The sequence below is a fragment of the Pogona vitticeps genome, chromosome 1 (genome assembly GCF_051106095.1).
Source record: "Pogona vitticeps strain Pit_001003342236 chromosome 1, PviZW2.1, whole genome shotgun sequence".
NCBI lineage: Eukaryota > Metazoa > Chordata > Lepidosauria > Squamata > Agamidae > Pogona > Pogona vitticeps.
In genome coordinates this window covers 331227613-331254542 of record NC_135783.1, presented here as the reverse complement: position 1 = coordinate 331254542, position 26930 = coordinate 331227613, and the positions used below count along the sequence as shown (strand labels likewise).

Below are 26930 nucleotides of genomic sequence, written 5' to 3'. Positions count from 1 at the left end.
TGCAGAGATATAAATTTCAATTCTCGCACCTTATACCTGTTACAGAAAAAAAGTTAACCACATGTTAATGCTGGCTTTTAATGTAATCACTGTTTGACACTCTCCTTACCAATAGTGCAATTGCATTTTTTACAAAGACATCTTGGTACAGTTATTCTAACGCAGAATATGAGAAATTTAGTTTGTGGACTACAATTGCGAGAGTTTTGTTGTTGTTTAGTCGTTATGTTGTGTCCGACTCTTAGGTTTGTTCTTGCAGTCCAGGGGACTCTCCTCCAGCACCACAAATCAAAAGCATCAATTTTTCGGCGGTCAGCCTTCTTTATGGTCCAGCTCTCACTTCCATACATCGCTACTGGAAAAACCATAGCTTTGACTATGCAGACCTTTGTCAGCAAGGTGGGGTCTCTGCGTTTTAAGATGCTGTCTAGGTTTGTCATCACTTTCCTCCCATGAAGCCGGCTTTTTGACTTCGTGGCTGCTGTCACCATCTGCAGTAATCATGGCGCTCAAGAAGGTGAAATCTGTCACTGCCTCCATATCTTCCCCTTCTATTTGCCAGGAGGTGATGGGACCAGTGGCCATGATCTTAGTTTTTTATGTTCAGCTTCAGACCCTTTTTTGCGCTCTCCTCTTTCACCCTCATTAAGAGGTTCTTTAATTCCTCCTCACTTTGTGCCATCAGAGTGGTATCTGCATATCTGAGATTGTTGATATTTCTTCCGGCAATCTTAACTCCTGTTTGGGATTCATCCAGTCCAACCTTTCGGATGATGTATTCTGCATATGAGTTAAATAAGCAGGGAGACAATATACAGCCTTGTCGTACTCCTTTCCCAATTTTGAACAAGTCAGTTGTTCCATATCCAGTTCTGTTTTTTCCTGTCCCACATACAGGTTTCCCAGGAGGTAGATAAGGTGATCAGGCACTCCCATTTCTTTAAGGACTTGCCATAGTTTGCTGTGGTCCACACAGTCAAAGGCTTTTGCGTAGTCACACACTTTGAAAGTGACTTTTTCGACGTTTGCTGTAGCAGCCAATGGTGGAGTGAATTCGTCTCAGGGCAGAATAGTTATACTTTCGACAGAACTCTGCTAAGGCAGGGGATGTTCCCCCCCCACCCATTCTGATTTCTAGAGGTTTTCCCTTCCTAGCCCCTCACATGGTGGCTTCGTAACCGGAACCAGAAGCGGCAGCGCTGAGAACCCCGTGTATGTTGGGGTCCTAAAATAGATTGCGCGCAGGGACGCTAAACTAACTCGCTTCCCAGGACGCCGCCACGGGGATTGGCTGCCGCAGGTTGTGACGAAGAGCCTGGTTTGATTGGATGGATCCGGGTCAGGTGCTGTGGAGGCTTGGTGTGGGTGGTGGGAGACAAATAAACATGGAGGCCATCTTTCACGAGAGGGTAAGTGAGCGCCTCGGGCGCCACTTCGGCAGGGGGGGGACGGTTTGAGGGAGGGGAAGGTGGGGGAGGGAGAGGGTAAAAGGGTGAAGGGAGAAGCTGGCTCGAGGAAGGGAAGCCTCTTGGGCTCGGGTGGCTCGCCTGTGCAGCGAGGAAGTCGAAGGGGGCTTGGCAGCGGGAAGGGTGGGAAGCCTGGAGCTTGGTTCCCTCGCTCGGGCCCCGGGACGCCTCAGAAAGACTCTTCCTCGAAGTGTGTGCGTCCCCTTTGTGGCGTGGAGGCGGCCCCCTGGCTCTGAGGGGCGGGGAAGGCTTCGAGCAGGTTGACCAGAGAAGCCCCCTCGGTGCTGCTGGGAAACGTTCCCCCCTCCCTCAGCGGCCGTGTGAGGTCGTGTACTCGGGGTCGTTTCGAAAGCCAGCTCTGCCCCACAGCCGTCCCACCCTTTGGAAGTGTGTTCTCGGAAGTGTCGCCTGGGAGCGACGGCTGTGCCTTTTCCCTCCCTCCCTCCCTCCCACTCGGGTCGTTCCGGGCTTCGGGGAAACCGGGGGCTGCTCCTGAACCCCAGGGCTTGGCCGGAAGGGTCGAGTTCAAAATAGGGAAGTGGGTGCTTCAACGTGGGCGACGAGACTGGGCTTGCTCAACTGGAAGATGCGACGCTTGCGTTGCCAAATATTTTTAGTCACCGGCTGAAATCCGGTGGCATAATGTCACTTCACAACTAGAGTAGACCCATTGAATTGGAGAAATTGACTCACCAAATCCCCACTGGTTCAGTGAGCCTACTCTAGTGGCAACCTCCTATGCTAAGGAAAAGGGTTTTAGCCACAGTCATATTGTGGCAGGTGGTATTTAGTTCAGTTACACAGTTACATCAGTTCACTGTAGAGTGTAGAATGTATCTCTGTAGCAGTCAGTTGCTGTATTATTTTGGCTCAAGTTTTTCCGTGGCAAACAATTCTTCTTGCCCTATTGCTGTGACTGATCTTTTATTTTAAAATAAGTTGTTAAATGTGTGCTGTGCATCTGTTGTAGCTGATGTTTCAGTTTGCACGCAACATGGTGGCACATTGGTTCCCTTTTTATATCTTTTGTTTTGTCATATACTTTCTTCTAGGAATAAGCAACATATTTCTGGTTGGTTTTATGGCAGTGATATATTGGCCATCCTGCAGATCCTATTTGGTTTAATATGCTTTGATTAGTTTTACTAGTTTCCATTAGTGTGGTTAATTTGGCAGAAATAATTTATCACGTTTTATTTTGTCCTTTCTCCAAAGAGTTTAGAGTGCTGTACAGGTGGCTCACAGTGCCATATGGCTCACTGTGTGATACAGCCACATTTTCCGTAACACAAATATCTGGGGTATCATCTAGATTGAAATGTAGTTATTTGTGCAAAGCCAGCCAGTGAGGTAGATAATTATTTTAAATAACAATTTTCTAATCAAATATTGGACAACATAATTTGTGTCAAATGGGAGAATTAGGTATTCCTCATATCCTTTCTACCCTGAAACTATCAATATTCCTGAAATTCAAATTCCATACCAAAATTTTGAGAGAGGGACAGTTTATTAGTACTGTGATAAACAGTGTATTGAAGCTAATAATCTCTGCCAAAAAGTAAAACACTTTTTTCAAATAGTAACCTTTGAACTGCAGAGCTGGAAAGGACCCTATGGATCATTGAGTTCAGCACCTCTCAAGGAGGCTCAGTGGGGAATTGAACTTCCAGCCTCTGGCTCTGCAGCCATAGATGTAAGCCACTGAGTTATCCAGCAGTTGTATACAGTAATGACACATACCAGAATAATGTAAGCCTTCAACACTGCAATTCATTGTGCCTTCTAAAAAGAGGTTTTAGAGGATTGGTCTGGCATGTCCTCTGGTCCTGTGTAAGAAGCAAACTTATGTTACTTCTGTTCCATGCATATATGTGTAGAAGTGCTTTGTTCTTGTGCATAGGGGTATTTAGGTCCAAAGTAATTTCTTGTATTCATAAAAGTGTGCTATATAGTATCAGAGCATAGCTCAGCATTTTCCCCCTCACTGGCCATATGTCTGCCCAGAGGAAATTCACAGGCAGGATATGAATACTGTACAGCTGCATAGTCCTTACACATTCCCCTTTAACTATATGGAGAAGCACAATACCTCTGATACTGAAGGTACTGAATATATTGCATCATGATCAACAATCATAGAAAGACCAATCTTTCCTAAACTGACTACCTGTAATTACTTTTCAAGCTATCCAAGTTAGTAGCTGTCACAATATCTTGTTGGTACCAAATTCAGTACAGTAGTGCTAACTATTCAAGGTAGGAAATATTTCCTGTTGGTTGTCTCTGCTCATTTGGCTTCACTGAATGACTGTGGGTTTTTTAGTATTATGAGGGATTGAAAAGCGCTTCTTCATATTTGTTTTCTCACATTGTGTATAATATATCAGTTTTGATGGAATTAAAAAGTTCCAAACATTGTAACTTTTTCTCCTAGGGTAAGGTGGGCAAGGACTGAGGGTTTGGAAGCTAAATTCAAGCCCTTAGGCTCCACCACAAGCTGTAGCAAAGAAGGAAATGGCTCACACCAAACATTTTGAAAGGAAAAACAAATCAAATAGGAAATGAAAAAGGATACTTCTCGTTTTTTATTTTCCTTTTGTTTTGTTTGGTGTTGGGAAGGCTTAAACAGAAAACCAGGCTTCTGGGGCCTTTTGTTGGCCTAAATTAATGAGTGCAAATTTTTGTACAAAAATGTTGCTTTTTTGAAAAATATTGGTGAACTCCAAAAATGCACTTCACCCACCCCTGTTTTAATGAATTGTTTCCTAGAAAACTTTGATTGTTCTTTCCTGCATCATGTTGTGAGTCTGTTATTAGTATTGGAATACACATATTACATCTTGTTGCAGGTGGCACTTTTTTATTGTTTGAAGTGTTGTGATCTTGAATTTTTTTAGTACATTGCTTCAAGTAGGAAAGTATCTTAAAAATATGAAAGATTTATTGATTCATTTAACAATAAACATGTACCTATAGCATGATTGCGAGTCTTTTCTCCCCCTGCCAGTGGGTCCGGAAGGGGCTTCCAGTCGTCTAGCAGGAACGGGTTACCATAACTATTATCCCATGGTCCTGGTAAATTGGTGGGTACCACTCTCTCATGGTTTGCCCCATCGAACCCTCCAGCAAGGGCACAGTCTTGTCATCCCCATCGCCATTCCACAGGGCTTGTCTCTCAGAGTCTTGATCCTCCCAGGGTCCTCCATTCCAGCCTTTCTCCACTCTTTCTCTTCTCTCAATCTTCTCCTCCACTCTCTAACCTCGGCTTCACCCCAGTAACGGGGTCTAAGGGGGGGATTGCTCTTCTCCTTCTGTAATCTGCCTCCTCCTTAGGCACTCTCAGTCTCTCCCATAATCCCGTCCAGGGATCCTCCATCCACACTCACTCCCAACCCAGCAGCAACTGACTCTTTCTCCTTTTTATCTTCCCTGTGCCTGCCTCAAACTGCCTCTTTTTCCCTCCTTTCCTGCGTTTTCCTCCTGAACCTCTCATCGTTACTCTCTGTATCTCTTCGGTCAGCTCCTCAGTTTCTGTCCCTTGCTGAGCTTCTGCCGTAGGTTCTTGTGCTGGCTGGGGTCTCACCCCCTTATCCTTGTTGTGGGGGAGGGACGGCTCTCCAGCGAGTGGGGTATCCGTCTCGCCTTCTGTGCCACAACACCCTATTCTCTAGAGTTCTAAATTTAAGCCCATATCAACATGACACAGGGTGGTGGCCGATCAGCTTCAGGCGCTCTTGGATGAAACAGATGCCCTGGACCCATTTCAGTCGGGCTTCAGGCTGCGCCATGGTACAGAAATGGCATTGGTCGCCCTGTGTGATGACCTATTGAGGTAGGCCGACAGGGGCAAAGTGTCCCTGCTGGTCCTCCTCGATATCTCAGCAGCCTTTGATACCATTGACCATGGTATCCTCCTGGGGAGGCTCTCTGAGTTGGGAATACGTGGCCTGACATTGGCCTGGCTCCATTCCTTCTTAGAGGACCGCCCCCAGAGAGTGCACCTTGGGAAGAGTGTCTCGGCCCCGTGGAGTGTCAATTGTGGGGTTCCACAGGGGTCGATTATCTCCCCAATGCTGTTTAACATCTACATGAGGCCGCTGGGTGGGGTCATCAGGTGGTCCGTTCCGCCTTTTTTCACCTCAGGTGAATAGCCCAGCTGCGGTCCTACCTTGATGTTGGAGCGCTCACTAGCTTGGTACATGCGCTCGTAATCTCAAGATTAGACCACTGTAATGCGCTCTACATGGGGCTACCTTTGAGGTTGCTGCGGAAACTACAGGTGGTGCAGAATGCGGCGGCCAGATTACTTAGTGGAGTGAAAAAATACCAACATATCTCACCCACTCTGGCCGCACTGCATTGGCTGCCCATCCGATTCCACATTGACTTCAAAGTGTTGATGCTTACCTATAAAGCCCTAAATGGTTTAGGGCCTCAATACTTGGCGGAACGCCTACTCCCACCGAGATCTACCCATGTCACTCGTGCGAGCCATGAGGTGAGGCTGAGGGGACTAACGCCGAGGGAAGCCCAGAAGGAAAAGACAAGAAATTGGGCCTTCTCGGCGGTGGCTCCCTCGCTGGGTATTTTTAAGAATCAATTAAGAACTTGGATGTCGACAGGCCTTCCCATCAGATAATTCCTGACACCCTTCTCTTCCTTTTCCTACTGCTTCTTCCATCGTGTTTAATGCTCTAGTTGTGTAAAAATTGTTTTATATATATTTATTGTATTATTTTATGTTGTTAGCCACCTAGAGTGGTCCTGACCCGACCAGATAGGTGGGATATAAATAAAATTAAATAAATAAATAAATAAATAAATAAATAAATAAAAGTAATAGTAATAGTAATAGTAATAGTAATAGTAATAGTAATAGTAAATGATGATGATGATGATGATGATGATGATGATGATGATGATGAAAATATTTTATTTAAATATTATGTAGCAGCCCTACATAAATTGGTATTTGGCATAAATGATGTCGAAGTTAGCTATTTTTATAGCCTGCTCTTCAACCAATATAATACAAAGATGCAAGACATTCCAAATGGAGCATGATTTTGTGGGATTTTCACAAGGAAGAAATAATTTATATCAGTTTAGACAAGCTTCCTGATTCTGGTTTGTTCCCTTTTAGCAAACCCAAAAAAGACAGCAAAAACAAACCAAGGATTCTTTCTTTACTTGTTATTTTGGAGGGAACAAGAAATAAAATTTTACTGTATTTTCTTGACTGGCAGAAGAGGGAGGGAAGCTGTGTTTATTTCCATAAACACAGGCTTCCCCATGTTACTACTATGAGTATGCTTATTTCCATTCATGATTACCCATGTAGCCATGTTCAGTTATGTTCCTGTGAGATATGCTTATGTTGTTACAAAAATGCTGCCTTTATTGGGGTATTTTTGTTTGTAATTTTAATCTTGTTTTATTTGATTTTAATATTGCTCACCAATTTGAATGCTAGAGAGAAAAGGACTATAAAATAAATACAATAAAACCTCAGAATCAATGGGGGATTGGTTCCAAGCCCCCCCACTCCCTATGTGGATGCCAAAAGCCACAGATAATAGCAAACCCAAAAAGAGCATAGTCTTTGGCTCACTCTAGTAGTTAGTTCTGGTAACTGCATCATGGAAACATGTTTCTGTTTTTTTTTCTTTTAACATTTTTAGACTGCGGATAAGTGAAACCACAGATATTGGTCCTTTGAATACATGATTCCTACTGTAAATAAATAAAATCAGAGGCTTAAAAGTTACTGAATCAATCAGGAAGAGAATGTTTAATGTATCTCTGTATATCTATGTACATTGCTGCAGAGTGTGGATATTGAGACTCAAAATCTGGAAAAACACAGAAGCAATAGAAAATCTGAAATAGAAGTAATGGACTTGCTTCTCCTGTTTTTGAAAACGTAGCATTCAAGCAATTAAACCATTATGAGGCCTGGAAATGCTTATAGTAGTATTCTATGTTTTGTTGTTTACATTTATTAGCAAGAAGGTTCCCTGTGTGCCCAGCACTGTTTGAATAACCTACTGCAAGGAGAGTATTTTAGTCCAGTAGAACTATCTTTAATTGCACAACAGCTGGATGAAGAGGAGAGAATGAGGATGGCAGAGGGAGGACTTTCTAGTGAAGAGTACAGGACTTTTTTACAGGTAAAAGCTCTTCAGATTGTGTATATGCCATCTTGTCCGACATAAATTTACATGTCAAAAAAGCTCCAATTAAGGAAAATACACATTAGTTCAATATGCCTTTATATGAATATATCCTTTTTAACATTTATTAACACAAATTACTATACAGTGGTGCCTCGCTTAACGAGCACACCGTATAACGAAAAATCCGTATAGCGATCCCTTTTTGGGGATCGCTATACGGAGCTGCCCCAATCGCCGCACTCGCTTTTCCTGCCCTGTACAGCGATGTTTTCGCATAGCGAAGGTTAATCTGGAACGGATTAACCTCGCTATGCGGGGCACCACTGTACTTAAAGTGTAACAGTCTGGAAAATTTGAGGCAAGAGACAGTGCCTACAAATGAAGAAATCCAGCAGAGAAACTATTAAAGAAATTGTGTTGTTTAAAAGCAGCAAACTACAGCAGATACCTCAGTTTTTCCAAAATGTCAGTTTTTCATTTTAAAAATAAGAGTTTTCCTCCTAGTGTCCTGGAGTCCAGAAATATTTCTTCTGCATTTCTCCTAAGGCTTCATTACAGTTTCTAAAAGTATATTCTCCTAAGAAAAATAGTTCAAAACCTATTTCCATCTAGTTCCTTTTTTTTTTAAATTTCTATTGCTAGGATGGCTTGTGAGTTATAAGTGTGTATTGGAGTATGTGAATTGTTGCAGATGGGCATGACTTACTCATTGCTCTTGAGTTCTTAGAAAATGTTCTAGTAATGTGAATACTGAAATTGGTCTGGCGCTGTCACTGATGATATTTCGGGGCCAGGTCAAAACCTTCCTGTTCCAGAAGGCTTTTAATTGAAGTAACATTAACTATGGGTCTTGATGGTGGCAATTTTAATTGTATTTTAATCGTATTTTAATTGTATTTTAATCATTTTATATTTTATTGTATTGAATTTTAATTGTTGTAAGCCACCCAGAGACCTTTGGGTAGAGTGGGCGGCATATAAATTAAATTAAATTAAATAAATAAATAAATAAATAATGTCATTTTGTTCCATTCTCTTTTGCATAGCAGCCTTCTGGGAACATGGACGACAGTGGCTTCTTCTCAATTCAAGTAAGTATTCTTTGGAAAAATCAATTCAGGTTTAACATTGTATTCTCGAAGGCGTTCATGGCTGGGATCTGATGGCTGTTGTGGGTTTTTCGGGCTCTTTGCCTATGTTTCTGAAAGTTGTTCTTCCTAATGTTTCGCCAGTCTCTGTGTCCTCTGAAGATGACGGCCACAGACTGCAGAAACGTTAGGAAGAACAACTTTCAGAACATGGCCAAAGAGCCTGAAAAACCCACAAAAACCATCAGGTTTAACAGTTTGTAAATTTAGTGTATTTTAGTAAGAGTTGATACAATCAGCATTTACAGCATTTATTGATGTTTTGGAAACATTTGGACAAAATGGCTATTTTGAAATTGATTTTTACATTCCAAAAATGTACATGGAACATATCCATGTTTTTTTATACAACTTCGAATTTCTCCCGTCTTGTTACAGTTATTACTGGCAGTTTGTAAGGAGATTTCATTGAAAGCAGAAGACTTCTATATAATTATGGATAGGAGTTTGTTTATATTTGCCTTCCAGAATGGAGAAGCACATAGTATGTAACCCTTAAAATATACAGTTTTACAGCTTTGCTTTATTTGCACATGTATAGAAAAATTTGTTTAAATCCTGTTCTTGATGAATAGACCAGCATGTGAGTTTAAAGTATTGTATGCAATGGAAATCTTCCTCAGTTTTTCTGTATGGTGCAATTGAAAATCTATAAATATACGGGATGGGTTCTACACTGCACAGGGCATGTGCATAAAGAATTGGGGTGTGTGTGTGTGTGTGTGTGTGTGTGTGTGTGTGTGTGTGTGTGTGTGTGTGTGTGTGTGTGTGTGTGTGTGTGTGTATATGTGTGTGTGTGTGTATTGAGGGAATATATATATATGTTTTTGTGAATCAAGCATGTAAAGGGTGGATGGCATGCAGTTGGGTCTGAAATAATGTTATTTTAGTTTCTTCTGCACCAAACCATGACCTCTTTGCCTCTCTAAATCCAGTTACAAAGAGTTTCCCTTTAGTGAAGATTTTGGGAGTATATAGATGGCTGCAAAGTGGTGGGGGATCACATCATTTCTGATTTCATGGAGATAAGATATTTTGTCAGCTAGAGCAGTGGTTCTTAACCTTTTTGAAAGAAACGCCCCCTTGAGCCATTGAGGAAGTTATCATCGCCCCCCTCCCTACGGTGATGATATCTTATTTATTTATTTATTTATTTATTTATTTATTTATTTATTTATTTATTTATTTATTTAAGACACTTAAATCCAATGACCCCTGAAAACAAAATTCAATTGCAAGAAAATGAAATGCCCCCCAAAAGTAACATTTAATGATTTAGTTGCAAGGGAATTTTAAGATGCAAAAAGAAATATTAAAAGGGCATAAAAACAAACCACAATGCAGGAACTAAAAATTTCAAGATGAAAACTCTGAAACTAAATTAAGATTGGAGGAAAATATATATTCATGCACACTGTAAAAAGGCTGCAGCCATCTTCACAGGTGTGGCTTGCTCCAGTGCCCCCCTACCGCCCCCCTTCTGCTCCAATGCCCCCACGCTGCCCCTTTTCATTCAACCGCCCCCCTGAAAAATGAAATCGCCCCCTGGGGGGCATTATCGCCCACGTTAAGAACCACTGAGCTAGAGCACCCCATTAGAGCCTGATCCTTTAGAACTATGAAAGAATCATACTGTTGCAGTTATTTGGTTCTTACTGTAGGCTCTTCTTTAGATATAAAATGTGTCACATACCTTGCAAGAAACAATTAGAGCCAAATTCTCCTGATCCCTACATATATGGTGTATGAATAACTTTTGTAGGAAACATCAATCAGTGTACAATTAATGGAACAAGTTATTGTGCAGTGCAGACCTATGGTATATCACATAAGTGAGTACACCCTCTCACATTTTATAAATATTTTAGTATATCTTTTCATGTGACAACACTGAAGAAATGACACGGCTACAATGTGAAGCAGTGAGTATACAGCTTGTATAACAGTGTAAATGTGCTGGCCCCTCAAAATAACGCAACACACAGCCATTAATGTCTGAACCACTGGCAACAAAAGTGAGCACACCCCTAAGTGACAATGTCCAAGTTGGGCACAAAGTGTCAATTTTTTGTGGCCACCATTATTTTCCAGCACTGCCTTAACCCTCTTGGGCATAGAGTTTACCAGAGCTTCACTGGTTGCCACTGGGGTCCTCTTCCACTCCTCCATGATGACATCACAGCTGGTGCATGTTAGAGACCTTGCACACCACCTTCCATTTCAGGATGCCCCATAGATGCTCAATAGGGTTTAGGTCTGGAGACATGCCTGGCCAGTCCATCACCTTTACCCTCAGCTTCTTTAGCAAGGCAGTGGTTGTTTTGGAGGTGTGTTTCGGGTCGTTATCATGTTGGAATACTGCTCTGCAGCCCAGTCTCCAAAGGGAGGGGATCATGCTCTGCTTCAGTATGTCACAGGACATGTTGGCATTCATGGTTCCCTCAATGAACTGTAGTTCACCAGTGCCAGCAGCACTAATGCAGCCCCAAACCATGACACTCCCACCACCATGCTTGACTGTAGGCACAACACACTTCTTTGTACTCCTCACCTGGTTGCCGCCACACATGCTTGACACCATCTAAGCCAAATAAGTTTATTTTTGTCTAATCAGACCACAGGACATGGTTCTAGAAATCCATGTCCTTAGTCTGCTTGTTTGCAACAAACTATGCGGGCTTTCTTGTGCATCATCTTTAAAAGAGGCTTCCTTCTGGGATGACAGCCCTGGAGACCATTTTGATGCAGTGTGCAGCATATGGTCTGAGCACTGACAGGCTGACCCCCCCCCCCACTGCTTCAACCTATGCAGCAATGCTGGCAGCACTTATACATTTATTTCCCAAAGCCAACCTCTGAATATGATGCTGAGCACAGGCACTCAGCCTCTTTGGTCAACCATGGTGAGGCCTGTTCTGAGTGGAACCTGTTGTGTTAAACCGCTGTATAGTCTTGGCCACTGTGCTGCTGTTCAGTTTCAGGGTTTTGACACTCTTCTCATAGTCTAGGCCAAGGCCCCCCAACCTCTGGTCCATGACCTGGCAACAGTCCGTGGCCTAGGCAGGAGTGGGCCGCAAACACAGATGTCCTGCTCCCCATGAGCGCCCCCCACGAGCAAGTGCCCTGCGCATATGAGCGAGCATGCCATGCCCCTGCATGAGTGCGTCACACATGAGCGCACCACTTCTCCACACAACCGTGCCATGCCCCCACGCACACGGACCCCACCCCCAACCAGTCTGCAATTGGGAAAAGGTTGGGGACCACTCGCCTAGCCCATCTTTATGTGGAGCAACAATTCTTTTTTTCATATCCTCGGATAGTTAATTACCATAAGGTGCCATATGGAACAGTCAATGCCATCTTGCGAAAAATTCGTCTTGTGAGGCGCGTTTTCCCATAGGAAAGCATTGAGATCTAATTAATGTGTTCCTATGGGGAAATTTTTTTTAAAGTCACTTACCGGGTAGGGAGCTGGGGAAGCACCATTGGAGGACTGGCGGGAGGGTTCGCCTTGCTGCGATCGCTGGCTTTGGAAGTCCCCCACCAGTCCTCAGATGGTGCAGGAAAAGCCTCTGAAGTGCTCTGAAGCTGGCGTGCGCAGTTGTGGGGCACCCCTGCCAGTGTTCCGATGGCTTTCTCTGCACTATCGGAACACTGTCAGGGATGCCCCGCAACCGGAAGGTAAAAATGCTTTCTTTTTTTTTTTTTTACCTTCCGAGGCTTGCCGAAGACGGGGAAAGGGCGGGAACTTCAAAAATGGTGCTGGGCAAACCTCTGCAAGCACCCATCGCCGCACAGAGAGACCCCCGTGAGTCCTGGGATGGTGCAAGGTAAGCCCCAGGGGACCCCCAAAGCCAGTGAGCGGCGCTTTTAGAGGCTAGCCCAGCACCATTTTTGAAGATTGGGCCGTTTCCCCTTGCCTTCGGTAAGGCTCTGAATGGAAAAAGGCTTCCCCCCCTTTTCCTTTTGGAGCCTTACTGAAGCAGGGGGAAAGGGCGCGATCTTCAAAAATGGTGCTGGACAAAACACACACACACACACAAATTAAAAATAAAACTGCAACATTCGTCTTGTGGAAAATGGCCATAGGAACGATAGTCTTGCAAGGCACAAAAACCCATTTGTCTAGCGAGTTTTTCGTGCCACGAGACATTCATCTAGCGAGGCATCATTGTACTAAAATCTTTATGAAATGTGAGGGGTGTAGTCACTTCTGTGATATACTGTATATTGCTAGAAAATAGAAATTCTTGGAACTGGAAGCTTTTCATTTGAGATTCTACTTTGCTGTCTTCTACACAGCATATGTCTGAAGTTAGAGACTGCCTCTCTAATTTCCCAGTTATCTTTTCTCTTAACACAGCTGTAAATGAAGTACAGTGGTGCCCTGCAAGACGGGCGCCCCGTTTAATGATGAAACCGCTTGACGTCGATGTTTTTGCGATCCCAAAAGCGATTGCAAAATGATGTTCCCTATGGGGGAATTTCGCTTTGCGATGATCGGTTCCCTGCTTTGGGAACCGATTCTCGCAAAGCGATGATTTTTTAACAGCTGATCGTGGTTTCAAAATGGCCGCCAGGTAAACAAAATGGCCGTCCACTGTGTTCTGGGACGGATTCCTCGTTGCACAGACAGCGAAAATGGCCGCGCTATGGAGGATCTTCGCTGGACGGTGAGTTTCCAGCCCATAGGAACGCATTAATCGGGTTTTAATGCGTTTCTATGGGCTTTTTAAAATCACTTTACGACGTTTTCGTTCTACAGCGATTTTGCTGGAACGAATTAACGTCGTAATGCGAGGCACCACTGTACTAGAAAATGTAACATTAACCCATGTGTTACAAACTAAACTGAAGGATCAACATACATCCAAAAATTTACAGAAAACCTTAGAGATTAAAAAAATGTGCATAGGCCTCATCCATTTTCAGAAAGGTAAATCACTTGAGTGAATATCTTCACCTACTTACAGCATGATTATTTAGTGGTTTCTTAAGGTGAAAGTCAAAACTTTACCTTATGCTGAAAGAGTTTGTAGTCCTGTTTCTAAATGAATTAAGCAAATAACACTAGTTTGCGGATATACAGTTTAAACGTATAGGATAAGTAAGGTAGTCATGTTTTGAGGAGTCTATGTCTTTTTAATTTTTAAAAAAATATATTTTACAAAAAGACGGCCATTACAGGGTACAGAGGGCAATTTTCAGTTTTAAAAAACACACTTTTGCAACTTCTAACATGCATAACCACTGCATTATAAAAATTAAAATACAATAATGATTATTTGGGCCATCTTCTTTCCCTTTAGCTACATGGCCTTTGAGATGTAGCCCTCAGGCTGCCAGCAAATGTAAAAAAGGGCTCTCAGCTATGCAGTGTCTTCTTTCCTGAGGTAAAAGGAAGTAATAGTTCTACAGCTTCTTCTAACACCAATTCAGGAGTTACGTGCCTTTGGGGAATATCTTGGTCAAACTGTGTATTTGTTGTTCACCTTTAAATATGTTATGCATGTGGTCTGCTGAATGTAGATTCATGAAGGTTGACTTTTGAATTTTTTCACCCCCAATTGTTTTGTTTTCATGAACCTTAGATATATTTTTGAGTCCCTGTTTTGTGAAAACAATATATTTGTTTTTGTAATGGCTAAAATGGTTGCATTGCTTAACTTTTATCACTGGCTGGTTCGTCTCATTAAAAGTGCTGTTTTTCGACAGGTTATAAGCAATGCCTTGAAAGTTTGGGGTTTAGAACTGATCCTCTTCAACAGCCCAGAATATCAGAGGCTCGGGATCGACCCTATGTAAGACTTTCTTTTTAGCTCCCTGCTTCCATTAGTAAACAAAATTATTGATAATACAAACAGGAAAAATCCTATCATTTCCCTCAAAGAGCTCCTTTTGAAAATTGCTGTCTCAAGTTCAACTTTTATCCCCTCAGCATTTTCTTTTTCATATTGTTGTGGCTTCGCGTATCCATTTATCCTCTGAGCCTTCATGACATCTCAGTATCTGTGGCATCACAGAATGCTGACCTTCAGTGGTTATGTGGCATCACATTTGCTTTACAACATGTGTGTGTGTGTTTGTGTATGTAAATAGACATATTGGTAAATTTAATTCCAGAAGAATGGTATTAGAATGCTTTTAACTCTCAAAACAACAAGTTACCAAATAATCTAGATTTTAGCTTTGCAAAGCTGTTTTTAAAATAGAAAAATTGCTGTTCTTAATGATAGCAAAAGACCCATCCCTTAAATATGAAATAATGTTTAATTATGACTTTGCTTTGTGTTTTTCTTCTTTCAGAAATGAAAGATCTTTTATTTGTAACTATAAAGAACACTGGTTTACAGTGCGAAAATTAGGAAAACAGGTGATACATCCTCTCTATTTTCTTGCTTAAGAATCAGATTCAAACTTAGGTATCATAAGGCTTTGAGACCAGATGTTGGATTGTGTATTTGAAAGCTTAAGAGTATAATTAAACATCTTTCACTGTTTGAATGAAATAAATAATAGGAAGATGTTAATAGCTAGCCTTGGAGGTAATTCCACTTTAGCAAGGAAAAAGAAAATGTTAAAATAGGAAAAAAGTGGCATGATGGCTATATCTTGCTAATTATTCTTTATGTTAGAAGCCGTTTTAAACAAATGACAAAGCCTTAAGTCCAGACACTTCATCCTCACTGGGATGTTGAGTCAGATTTTTGGAAATCCTAGATATGAGCTGTTTAATTGCTAATTATATTTATAATCTGTTTTTCCTCAAAAGAAGCTCAGAGCCAACCATCCCAATTTTTATTTTATCCCCAGAATAACACTATGTATTAGATCAGGTGGAGAGACAGTGATCAACAGCAGCCTGAGTTTTGCTGCCTGAAGTATTACTGCTGCTCCTTGTCTTTGTTTTTTGCCCCCATCCCTTGCTTAACTTCTCACACTTTGACTGTATGCTGTTTTCTCTATCTTTTTATGCCATAAACTGGGATTGTTTTGGCATCATGTCTACATGCCAGAAAATTACTTGGTAAAGTGGCTTCTATAGCTGATTCCTGCTTGGATTGTCTACCCAGAAAAGTAGAGTTTCAACCAACCCCTGCTCCCAAAATGTATTAGAGAGAAGTCAGACTTCTTCCTGGTGTAGCAGTTCATCTCTTGTTAAATCAGCTGATCTCCTTAGCAATGGAAACAGCAGTAAAGTAGGAACCTTGTATCCGTGGGATCAGTATCTTGGTTTCACTTATCCGTGGTCTGAAAAAATATTAAAAGAACAAGCAACTAGAAATATGTATTTTCACAATGTATTTATCAGAACTGGTCGTCATTCTTCTGTTGAATAACACATAGCATGGCCTCTTACTTCCTCTAGTGGGGAGTTCTGGTAATACATCATGAATTTTGGATTTTTTTCTTTTAACTTTTTTTTCTTTTCTGATTTTTTTTTTTTTTTTACTATGCTATGTATAGCACTCACTATTATCTGTAGTTTTCAGCATCTGAGGGGTGGCTTGGAACCAATCCCCCACATATACAGAGGTCCTATTGTACTAAAATCTAGCAGTTTGGTATTTCTCTCCCATGCATGCTTGAGTCTTCCTCTGATCTCAGCCTGTGTGTTTTTCATAAAGACTAAAAGCCAAAGCTTCCACTTCAGTTTCCTCAAAGACTTTGTGGATGACTGAAAAGATCAGAAAGTTTGACCTCCTGAGGGACTACTTGAATAGCACGGGATCACATCTGTTCAGATATTGACTATTTAGGTTGCTTAGTTGCAATGTATAGCCTGCATAACAAAGTTGTAAACCGCCCATTGAGTGCTTGAAGCGATATGGGGTGGTATATAAGCAGCACGCTTTGCTTTTTAGTTGGGCAAAGAAATCCTGCTGTTTCACATAGTTAGTAAAATAGGACAAAGTAACCAATACTTGATTACACTTCTCCCTTCAATAGCACTGGAGTTAGTGGCACCAAACCCCCATGTAGTTCAAAATCTGTGCATAACTTTTACACCTCCCACAACATAACTACAAAGCATAACAAATTAAAACAGAGAAAGAGGGAGGGAGAGAGAGAAGTTTTCTCTATCGGTATCCTCTTCCATAGTATTGGCAATCTTCTCCATACAGTACTGTGTGCAATGAGCCTTAAAGGTCCTTATGACCCCCTATCTAGAGGCTGAATTAAAAATATTGTGTTTGGAGGCAGGTAGACCACTTTAATGCCTTTGGTGTTGAATTTATGCCTCTTGTTCTTGGTAGCCAGAAACAATTTACCCTGTTTCCCCAAAAATAAGGCCTAATCTGAAAATAAGCCCTAGTATGATTTTTCAGGATGCTCGTAATATAAGCCCTACCCCCAAAATAAGCCCCAGTTAAGTGAAACCCCGCCCTCCACCACTGTGCAGCAACCAGAAGATGATATGACTGTATTTAAATAAATGTAGATTGTTGTACATGAAAAAAAAATCCCCCCCATAATAAGCCCTACTGCACTTTGGAGCAAAAAATTAATATAAGACCCTGTCTTATTTTCGGGAAGGGGGGGAACAGTATTAAATAATTATTTATTGAATATTTATTTATTTAAATATTTGTTTATTTATTTATTTTTAAAAAACATATAACCAAAACCATGCTGCTCAGACCAATGCAATTCAAGGGAGAAGTGTACTTGCTTTGTGCCTTAAAGTGATAATATATATCATACATCAATTATTTAGAGAACATATTGGGGTTTGTCGTGTAAAGAAACAGATTAGTGATTATATTCCTTATTAACTATGTTATTTTGAAATCTGTTTTTGAAATTACAGTGGTTCAACTTGAACTCTCTCTTGACGGGTCCAGAATTAATATCTGATACTTACCTTGCACTTTTCCTGGCCCAGTTACAACAGGAAGGTAATGTTAACTTTCAGATATTTAACTGCTAACTTGAGAACAAGAGAGTAAAGCTAGTCATTAATTTCCTAGAAGTTATCCTCTTCAGATTTACAAACAAGCCAGTGAAATTAAGTTGTCATTACTTAAGTGTAGGGAAAACAAACAATTTCTTATGTATCCATAACCACCTCTCACCCTGTTCACATTCATCATAATTACTGAAAGACAATATTTTTGCCATGTGCTCTTACTTTCCTCAGGTTATTCAATATTTGTTGTAAAGGGTGATTTACCAGATTGTGAGGCTGATCAGCTGCTGCAAATGATTAGAGTACAGCAGATGCAGCGGCCAAAGTTAATCGGAGAGGAGACACCGCAATCAAAAGATCAGAGGTAAGGTAAATAAAAATTTGTATTATGATAAATGTCAGTGTCTGTTACGAGTAACTTTTGAATTATGAATACAAGTAGGAATGAACAACTACTTAAAACAATTTTGAACACCTTCCTGTCTTCATTCCTTTTGCTTCTCTTTTGTCTACCTGACTGCCTTGTATGGACTAAAGATGTGCTTTTCAACCCCCATTGTTGCCATTTTAGAGTCCACATGTGCTTGTCTTGGTTCCCATATGCTTGGCTGTAGTCAATAATGTTTCCACACACACTGGGATGCTGGGATGGCAAATCACACTAGTAAAATGAAAGCTGTACAAGACCAATAGAAGATGTATAAAATATGAAGTAGGTTTTGTGTTATGTTTGTACAGTGCATTAAGGGAAGAGAGCAAAAGTATTTTGTACAGAAACCCTTGTTTACATAACAAGAGTTCCAAGTGAAAGGGACTGTCAGGGCCCATCCATGATCCCACTGATTTTTCTGATGTTTCTGCTTTTTGCACCTTTACTGAATCCTCTGAATATGACATTCATCCCCACCCTATTCTGTATTTTAAATTGGTATAGTTTAGCAATTTTACCTTTCTGATTTGCAGGTCCCCAGAACAGGAAAGCTTCACACATATTGGGCAGTTAATCACAAAGTACCAGGTTACACCAAACAAAGCAGAAATACTAGAATAGGCAATCCAGAAGACAGAATAATGCAACCCTCTAATAAAGCATAAAACATGGAAACTCAGCAGGTGTGAAGGTAAATGAGCATACAATAGGTGATATATTAAAGCATTATTCCGTGTGATATTTTGGCTTGAATCCTCTCGGTGGTAGCGTAACTTGATGTAGCTAGTTGACAAGTTGCTGACGGGCATCTTAGTTGCACAATCATGAGCATGACCAGGTATGCAACCAAGATGTGCCCTGGCACCTCATCAGTTAGCCACAATTAGTTGCATTAAGTTACACAAAACCTATGCAAACACCAATAGAAATCTGACTATTAAATGCTAAATTGTAACACACAATTATCACTCAGTGTATGCTAACTTCATGCCTTTTATATCTGATAATGGTTTTTATGTTTTCTGATTTGTTAGTGAGTTGTGTGTTCTCTTGTTTGGTTTGTGTGCTGCTGAGTGTGTTTTCTTCACATTGGGTGATATAAATTATTTTATTTGTAATTTGTAAGAAAATTCATTGCATAACATTGTGTTTGCTTAATGCAGTATATCAGGGTGCAGGATAATTTAATAGTGGTGAGACGGTCCTACCTAACTTGGAGAAAAGGGCTTTTCACTTCCCCAAATTCTTGAGATGAGAGAAATGCTTAGGTGTAAATCCACTTATTAGCTCTAACTAAAATATACCTGTTGGATCATTTGCTGAGTAACTAAATCAGTTGATCCAGTGAGTCTACCAACTGGATTCAGACTTTAACATTCTGTGTGCAAAATAGCATGATTAACTGTCTCATGATTAACTGAATTTTAATTTTTTAAAATTCTTATTGCTTTTTAAAGTGCCTTTTGAGAGTTTTATTTGAAATTTTGAAATAATAATGTAGATTTTAAAATAGTATTTTGTATAAAGGTTTTTCTTTTGGTTTCTTAAGATACAATAAAATGTCTTTGTATTTCATGTTATAATGAAATGATCCTCTCTACCTTTCTAATCTCAAGGGTACAAAAACCAGATTTGGAACAAGTAGTAGATGCTAACCATCCTTTTGATGGTACTGGCATGTTAGATGAAGATGAAGAAAATTTCCAAAAAGCTCTTGCACTCAGCAGACAGGAAATTGATATGGAAGATGAAGAAGCTGATCTCCGTAGAGCCATTCAACTTAGTATGCAGGGTAAAATGTTACTTTATTTAAAACATTTTTATTTCATTGAATTCAATTTCAGGGCGCTATACAACAGGCAGGATACACGGGACCAGAATCTTGCTGGGAAATCTTTATAATTTTTGATTTTCACCCCTGTGTATTAATGTTGCTATTAATTATTTTGTTGTTTTTTGTTACTTGTTGTAAACTGGCTAGAGTGGCCTTGGCTGCCAAATGGGTGGTATATAAATCAATCAATCAATCAATCAATCAAATAAATAAATAAATAAATAAATAGTGCATATGCAAGGGTGTTTCCAAAAGCAAGTTGCCCTGTGAGCTGTCCTTTGCACAAACATGTATAACGGCACGAGGAAAACAGCTAATCAGAAGCAGACATCACAATATGTATAATTGTGTTTCTCTTCCTATTTTCCATTATGCATTTGGATTCAGAAATATTTATAACTCACCAAATAATGCCATATTTGGGTATTCCAAATATATCTGAATCCAAACTACCTTGGTTATTTTAGTAGAAAATAGTAAATACAGTGGTGCCTCGCTTAACGAGCGCTTCGTTTAACGATGAATTTGCTTAGCGATGACTTCTTCAGAGCGATCTTGCGCTCTGTTTAACGATGTTCCCTATGGGCGATTTTCACATAGCGATGTTTGGGACCATGCTTCGCATAGCGATGAAAGTTTGGGTCCCCCTGTTTCGATGGTTTTGACAGCCTCATGTTGGCTGTTTTTTAAATGTTTAAAAATGTTTTTAAAATGTTTAGAATGCTTGGAATCATAAGTGCACTTAATAAACCCTTTGTTAAACTAATTTGACTTTGTTCCAACTCTTTTTTAATTTGTTGTTGAATTTTTCGCCCCCCATTGAGATGCATTGAATAGGTTTCAATGCATTTCAGTTGGGGAACCGCGTTTCGCTTAGCGATGTTTCCTATGGCAATTTTCGCTTAAGGATGGCAATTCGTTCCTATTGGAATGGATTATCCGGTTTTCAATGCATTTTAATGGGAAACCGTGTTTCACTTAGCGATGTTTTCCCATAGCGATGATTTTTTTGGAATCAATTAAAATAGTTAAGCAAGGCACCACTGTAAATAAATTAAATTAACTCAGTCTTTCCCAGTAATGATATTTGTGCATATATTAATTTTAGGAGGTCCTCGGAGTGGCTTTTCAGACTCTTGCACATCGAACACTCCAAACTCATCTACTACAAGCCAGTCTGAATGTCTTTCATCAGAAGAGCTGCGACGAAGAAGACAGGCTTATTTTGACAAGTAATATAGACCATGTAAAGTAGAATTTGTGGGAAACAGTCTTAGAAGCCTTTCAATAACAGAATGTCACATTAACTAATATCAGACTCTATTATCATGTGCCATCAAATCACTTCTGTCTTAAGGGCTAGCCTACAAGTTAATGATCACTGAACGTTCCTGTTATTAACAGTCCTGCTGTCTGACAACTAAGGAAAGCCTTGAAACTAAAGGATGTGGCTTTCTTTATTGAGTTGTTCTATCTTATCATAGATCTTTCTCTTTTCCTGAAGAATCCTTGTATTCAACTTAGTATTATAAGCTTTTCCAGTGAGTCTTGTCTTGTTTTCTCATAATCTCTCTGTAATACAATAGTCTCATTTTAGTTGTTATAACTTCCACTGAGAATTCAAGCTTGATTTGTCCTAGATCCCACTTAGTGGTCCTTATGGCAGCTCATGCTGTCTGTAAAGCTCTCCTTCAATGTATGGATGTGACCTATGAATAGCACACTGCTATAGCTAACCACACTGTTAACTCACAGGTTTCTAATTTTAACATAGTAATTGTTCTAGTGTTGAAAAGAAGGAAGTGAGCAAGCTAACACTAAGATGGAATTAGACACTAAGAATCTCTGATTCACTAAGAATGATAGTAATGAAAATTAAACTGGGTATTTGGATGCCTTTTCAAATTATTCTTCACTATTTCATCCTTTTAGACAACAAGTTCAGAATCCAGAATTGCACAATGCACCAGCTACAAGTTCAAATGCTCTGGTCACTGATCCAGGTACTACTTTAAAATGAATATAGTAACCTGCTATTCTGTCCACAGTTGTTTCTTTTATGTGCAACCTCCGTGGTACTTATTTCTAGCCCTCATTCCAGTCATTCAGTCAAGAAACACTCTAGAGCAGCATTTCCTAAACTAATGGTCTTCAGATGTTTTGGAGTAAAGGTTCCTTCACTCTCATCTAGCATTGCCAGTGGCTGGGAATGATGGGAATTACAGTTGAAGACATCTGGAGGGCACCAGGTTGGGGAAGATGAATCTTTGGAAATGGTATCCAGATTGATCTACAGGTGTCATTAAAGTGTAGTCATAAAGCATGAATAATATCTGAAGGTGTGCCTCTTCCTATCAGCAGCTTCAGTTCAAAGATTTTTCTATCTAAGTACCAGTAAATTGATTTGATAAATGTTTACGGTTGTGGAAAACAAATGATAGTCCACTTGCTCCTCATATTGTTCTGTCTCCAAGAGAAGTGTGTGTTCCCTGCATATGTTTTTCTTACCCATTCAGAGTACAGCAGTGCCTTCCTGAAACCATCTTATGTAATTCTTACTTACCTAACTTATCTTTTGTCTTCAGTGATTCCTGTTTATGTCTCTATGTGCTAGACAGCAAGTCCCATCATCCCCAGCCAATGCCAGTTGGGGATGATGAGGTATTTTTGAGACCACATCTGAAGGGCACCAGTTTTGAGGAGGTTGTGTTACCTATTCTAGAAGTAATACTGAAACCCTATTGGGTACATGCTAAAGAAACGTAAGAAGCATAAAGTGTTCAGTAACATCTACATGCTATCAGTTTAGATGATTGGTAAAAGCTTTGTTAGTTTTTTTCTCTAGCTTCTTAACAGAACATTTAAGCAAGATTAATACAAGCCATAATCTCTGCACCAAAGGCAACTCACAATAAGGGAAAGGGAGGGGAAATAGAGCTTGATCCCACTGCTCATTTCTGATTTCATAATTCATGGTTTATAAAGTTTTTATCATCTTAAGTGAGCCATTTTCTGCTTTTCAGAGCTGCATTTTAGACCCTCAGCTATTTTGTTTTGTTTTCTGCCAGGAGGTGATATGAGTGAAGACGATATGCTTCAAGCAGCCATGAATATGTCATTGGAAACTGTTACAAACTGTGTGAATGCAGAAGAAAAGAAATGACACAAATTCCTATTTTTATTTTTATGTTAACACTAAATCTTGTATTAATTCTGAGTGGATGATATAAAAGTAGGGTTCATTTCACTGATGTGTACAGAGCAGGATATAGCCCTAAAATTTTACAGATCTGAGGTTCAGAATAAAAAGACAAATCTGCATATAACACAAATGAAATATTATTGCTTAAAGATTTTATTTTTAACTACATGATGACTAGTTCTAATCAGGTTGGTAGAGTTGCTTCATGTGATCAAGGAATACCACTGTGTCATAAAACGTTAATCTAGTGCTTCCCAACCCACAGATGTGCAGGGTGAGTTTGAGATACATTGACAGATCAGTTTATGGGGCTAGAGCCCTGTTTAGTTGTGATGTTGTGTTCCTCTTGGTTTCTTCAGAGCAAGATCAATCACTGATACCCAGTTACACTGAAGTCCCTTGCAAATAAGCTATCAAGATTGTATGATGCCAGAAAGTTCATAATTGATAATTGCGTGCTGTCAGGTCAATTCTGAATTATGGTGACCCTTTTTGAGTGTTCTCGGTAGCAAATACTCAAAATTGATTTATAATTCATTTCTTCTCAGTCAGTTAATGTTGAAAACATCTAGAGAGCACCAAGCTGGGGAAGGTGCAGTTGGAACTGTGCAGCTTGCCCAAGATCACACAGACTCTTCTGGGATGCAGAGTGGGGAACTGATCTCTCAAGCTCTCGCTCAGCAATATACTGTACTTCACTCACTGAGCTATAGACTCAAATACATGTTTCAGGGTACTCCAAACATATCTTCTGTATTATAACCAGTTTAAGATTAAATCAATATAACTTGCCACTTCCTATTGAAAAGTGTTCAAGTTAAGCTGTAAATAGAATGTTACTTGTATTTTCTGTCCTATCAAATATGAAAACATTTAACGGGTAAAATTTAATATTATTACTTTATACAAAATAGAAAAGGCCCTTTAATTCTAAATTTAGTCAGGTGAGCTTCATGTTGTCTTTAGCATTGTAAGAAATACACAGGCTGACAACCCCCACCTTGGATTTTACTTAAAAGCTATTTTTAAACCATAAAGATAATGCTAGGTTTTTCCTTTTTTAGAAGAGAAGGAAACAAAATTATTTATGTGTACTCTGTACTGAATGTTATGCAGTCTGAACTCCATGGTCTATTCCAGCACAAACACCACAAACACTGAATGATCACCTGGAAATTTGTTAAATAACTCAAATTAGAAATTGTAGGGATATAATTGATGAACACTTACCCTAATTTATTTTCTGTTTTACAATAACTTATCCTTTGTTTTACATTCTCTCTTAGTTCAAGTATTTGTATAAGTATTAAATTTGTCTGGATGAAAATATGAAGCTGCCTTATATTGGTGGGACAAGGTGGGGAAATCTTTAAAAGTACAACTAAATACTACTAAAATTACCAGTATTCCAGTATAGTTTTACTGGCAATGGTGATTTTAAGACATTAAAGCCCACCTGCCCACCCACACTCCCAGTTCTGCAACTGCCAACAGCTTTTCTATGTAGAAACTGATCCCAAGGAAGCCTCAGGACCTTTGTCAGGGGTGGGATTAGAATTTTTTAATTTCCAAAACAAACACTGTAGCTGATGCATTATAAGTTCCACTAGTGGACGTCAGCCATTGAATCAGATCATTGATCCAGTACAGTCTCTGATTTAGGAGCAGCTCACCAAGGTCTAAAACAGGTGTTGTAACTAGTTGTTACCTGAGTTACAGTATCTCACAACTGGAGATGTCTGGGATTAAACCTGGGATTTTCTGCATGCAAAGCATGTGCTCTACTACTGAGCTATGGCACAAATCCCAGAATTTCAAGCTGTCTAGGAGCAAAAAGATAAGAAAACATTTCATGACATCAGTGCCACATTCTTGATGTGCATACCTGGTAATCTGAAATGAACCCTGCATGTTTACCTGTATGTTAAGAATGGATATTGATAAATGAACATGTGTGAGTATGTGTGCTATCAGATATTAATGAATGTTTCCTGCCTGTAAGAATATTGCAGCTTTTCATGAATGGCCTTCATTCATGCACCTTACTTTCTTTTTCTGTCAATGTTTCTGTGACTGAGGAAATATAGGGAGCAAATGCTGAGCTTTTTTTCCTGTTGAGTTATACTTTTGATATAAAAGATTACTATGATAGAATGACCAAACTGGGCATTCTATGTGACGAAAACAGTTTTAATATTTTGTAAATGGTGCTTTGAGCATACATTCTGTTTACATATATGTCTTATTGGTATACTGTACTGGTTTGGGATATTCACAGTGTTCAAACTATTCTTAGGCATTTGCCTAACACTCCAGAAAAAAAAAGTGAAACCTATATTGTGCTATATTGATGTGTCACCCCTAGATACTGAATGACAAATAACTGTGGAAGTATATGGTACAATAGGGAATACTGTAATACAATATTAAAAAGAACACTTGGATTTTGATGGTGTTTGTTTACAATAGTGTTCTTTAGATGGCTTGGTTAGAGATACAGGAGTATTTGCATGTTCCATGTTTAGTTGATCACTGTGAAGTACAGGCAATGGATTTTGGCCCTAAAATGACTATTATGTTAAAAAAATGTTTCTAGTTCTATCATTTTCTTAAACTTAAGGCAACACTATGTGCCCTACTTGATTTTTTAACAGCAGGACATTAGCTTGCCAAACTTAACGCACAGTCACTGATTTTATAACGACTGTGGCATTAGTTACATAGAGCTATCTGGATTTATTTTGTGTTGATTTTAAGCTATTACTTGAATTTAAACATGCAAAGGGATTCATATAAAGCATGAAATGAAATATCAGTCTGTATAAATCATAATTTTATTTTATTTTTCTTTGTACTTTTCCAATAAATGGTGTTCTTCTGGACAAACTGGATGTGGATGAATTTAGGAACATTTCTTTCAAAGATATTTGTACTGGGATGCAGATAACCAAGTATTAAATAAATATTTGGCATATCAGTTTTCTTTTCCATACTTGCCTATGTATAATATACCAAAATGGGGAAAAACAAAACCCCATTTCCATATTATCTAAAGATAATTGTGATCGGGTTCTTTGTAAGTGTTTGGCAGTTCCCTGATTTGGGTGGGAAACAACAGGAGATTCTTTGAACAATTCTTTATTAACACAAATATTAGGTTTATCAATCACAGCTTCAACTGGATCATTAGAATCAACATCAACAGATGTACACAACAGGGGTAATGTGTTCTCATATGTATCTCCAACGGAAGGACTGGCTGAAGCGTTCCTGGTCTGTGGGTCTTCTCGGGCACCCACTCTGTATCATACAGATTGTCCCGCAACAGGGGTGACATGCCCATTTTCCCTTCTCGTGTGGCTGAAGTGGTCCTGGCTGAGTCACCCTCTTCCAGGGACCTCGCCCCTGCGGGTATACTAAAACTGCCCATTCTTCAGGACTTAATCCTTCAGTAATGGGTTTTGTTCACTCTTTCTCTCTGTCTCTTCACAATCTTCTTTCTCCCAATCTATCCCTTTCTGTGGTATTTGGAACACCCTTGGTTCCGCTCCTCCTCCTATCCATTCCTCTTCCCGAACTGCCACCTTTTTCATCTCCCCTGATTCCTTTCCCTCCTTCTGATGTTAGGAACACATCCACCTCCTTTAGGCCTGTTTCCCTTGACTCCTCCCACTCTTTTCCAGCCTTTAACCCTTTCATCTTTGTAATCCGGTTATTTCTCCTTTCTTAACTTCTCCATCTTTTTCCTTTTTCTCAG

General features: G+C 39.8%; 1 protein-coding gene across 7 annotated transcripts; it reads left to right on the top strand.

Moving 5' to 3' along the window:
- The first annotated feature begins 164 nt into the window (after positions 1 to 164).
- Positions 165 to 26150, top strand: ATXN3 (ataxin 3). Of its 7 annotated transcripts, none has more exons than XM_078383734.1 (12): positions 1323 to 1409; positions 7475 to 7639; positions 8695 to 8736; positions 9172 to 9277; positions 14512 to 14597; positions 15103 to 15169; positions 17609 to 17696; positions 17939 to 18071; positions 19754 to 19929; positions 21080 to 21203; positions 21904 to 21974; positions 23040 to 26150. In XM_078383734.1, the coding sequence occupies exons 4-12, from the start codon at positions 9263 to 9265 to the stop codon at positions 23132 to 23134; spliced, it is 855 nt and encodes a 284-aa protein (XP_078239860.1). In that variant the 5' UTR covers positions 1323 to 1409; positions 7475 to 7639; positions 8695 to 8736; positions 9172 to 9262; the 3' UTR covers positions 23135 to 26150. The 7 variants fall into 7 exon arrangements, with proteins under 7 accessions (XP_020657856.2, XP_020657855.2, XP_078239860.1 ...); XM_078383733.1 differs by having other exon boundaries at positions 8692 to 8736; XM_020802197.3 differs by lacking the exon at positions 9172 to 9277 and having other exon boundaries at positions 165 to 1409.
- The last annotated feature ends 780 nt before the right edge of the window (positions 26151 to 26930 follow it).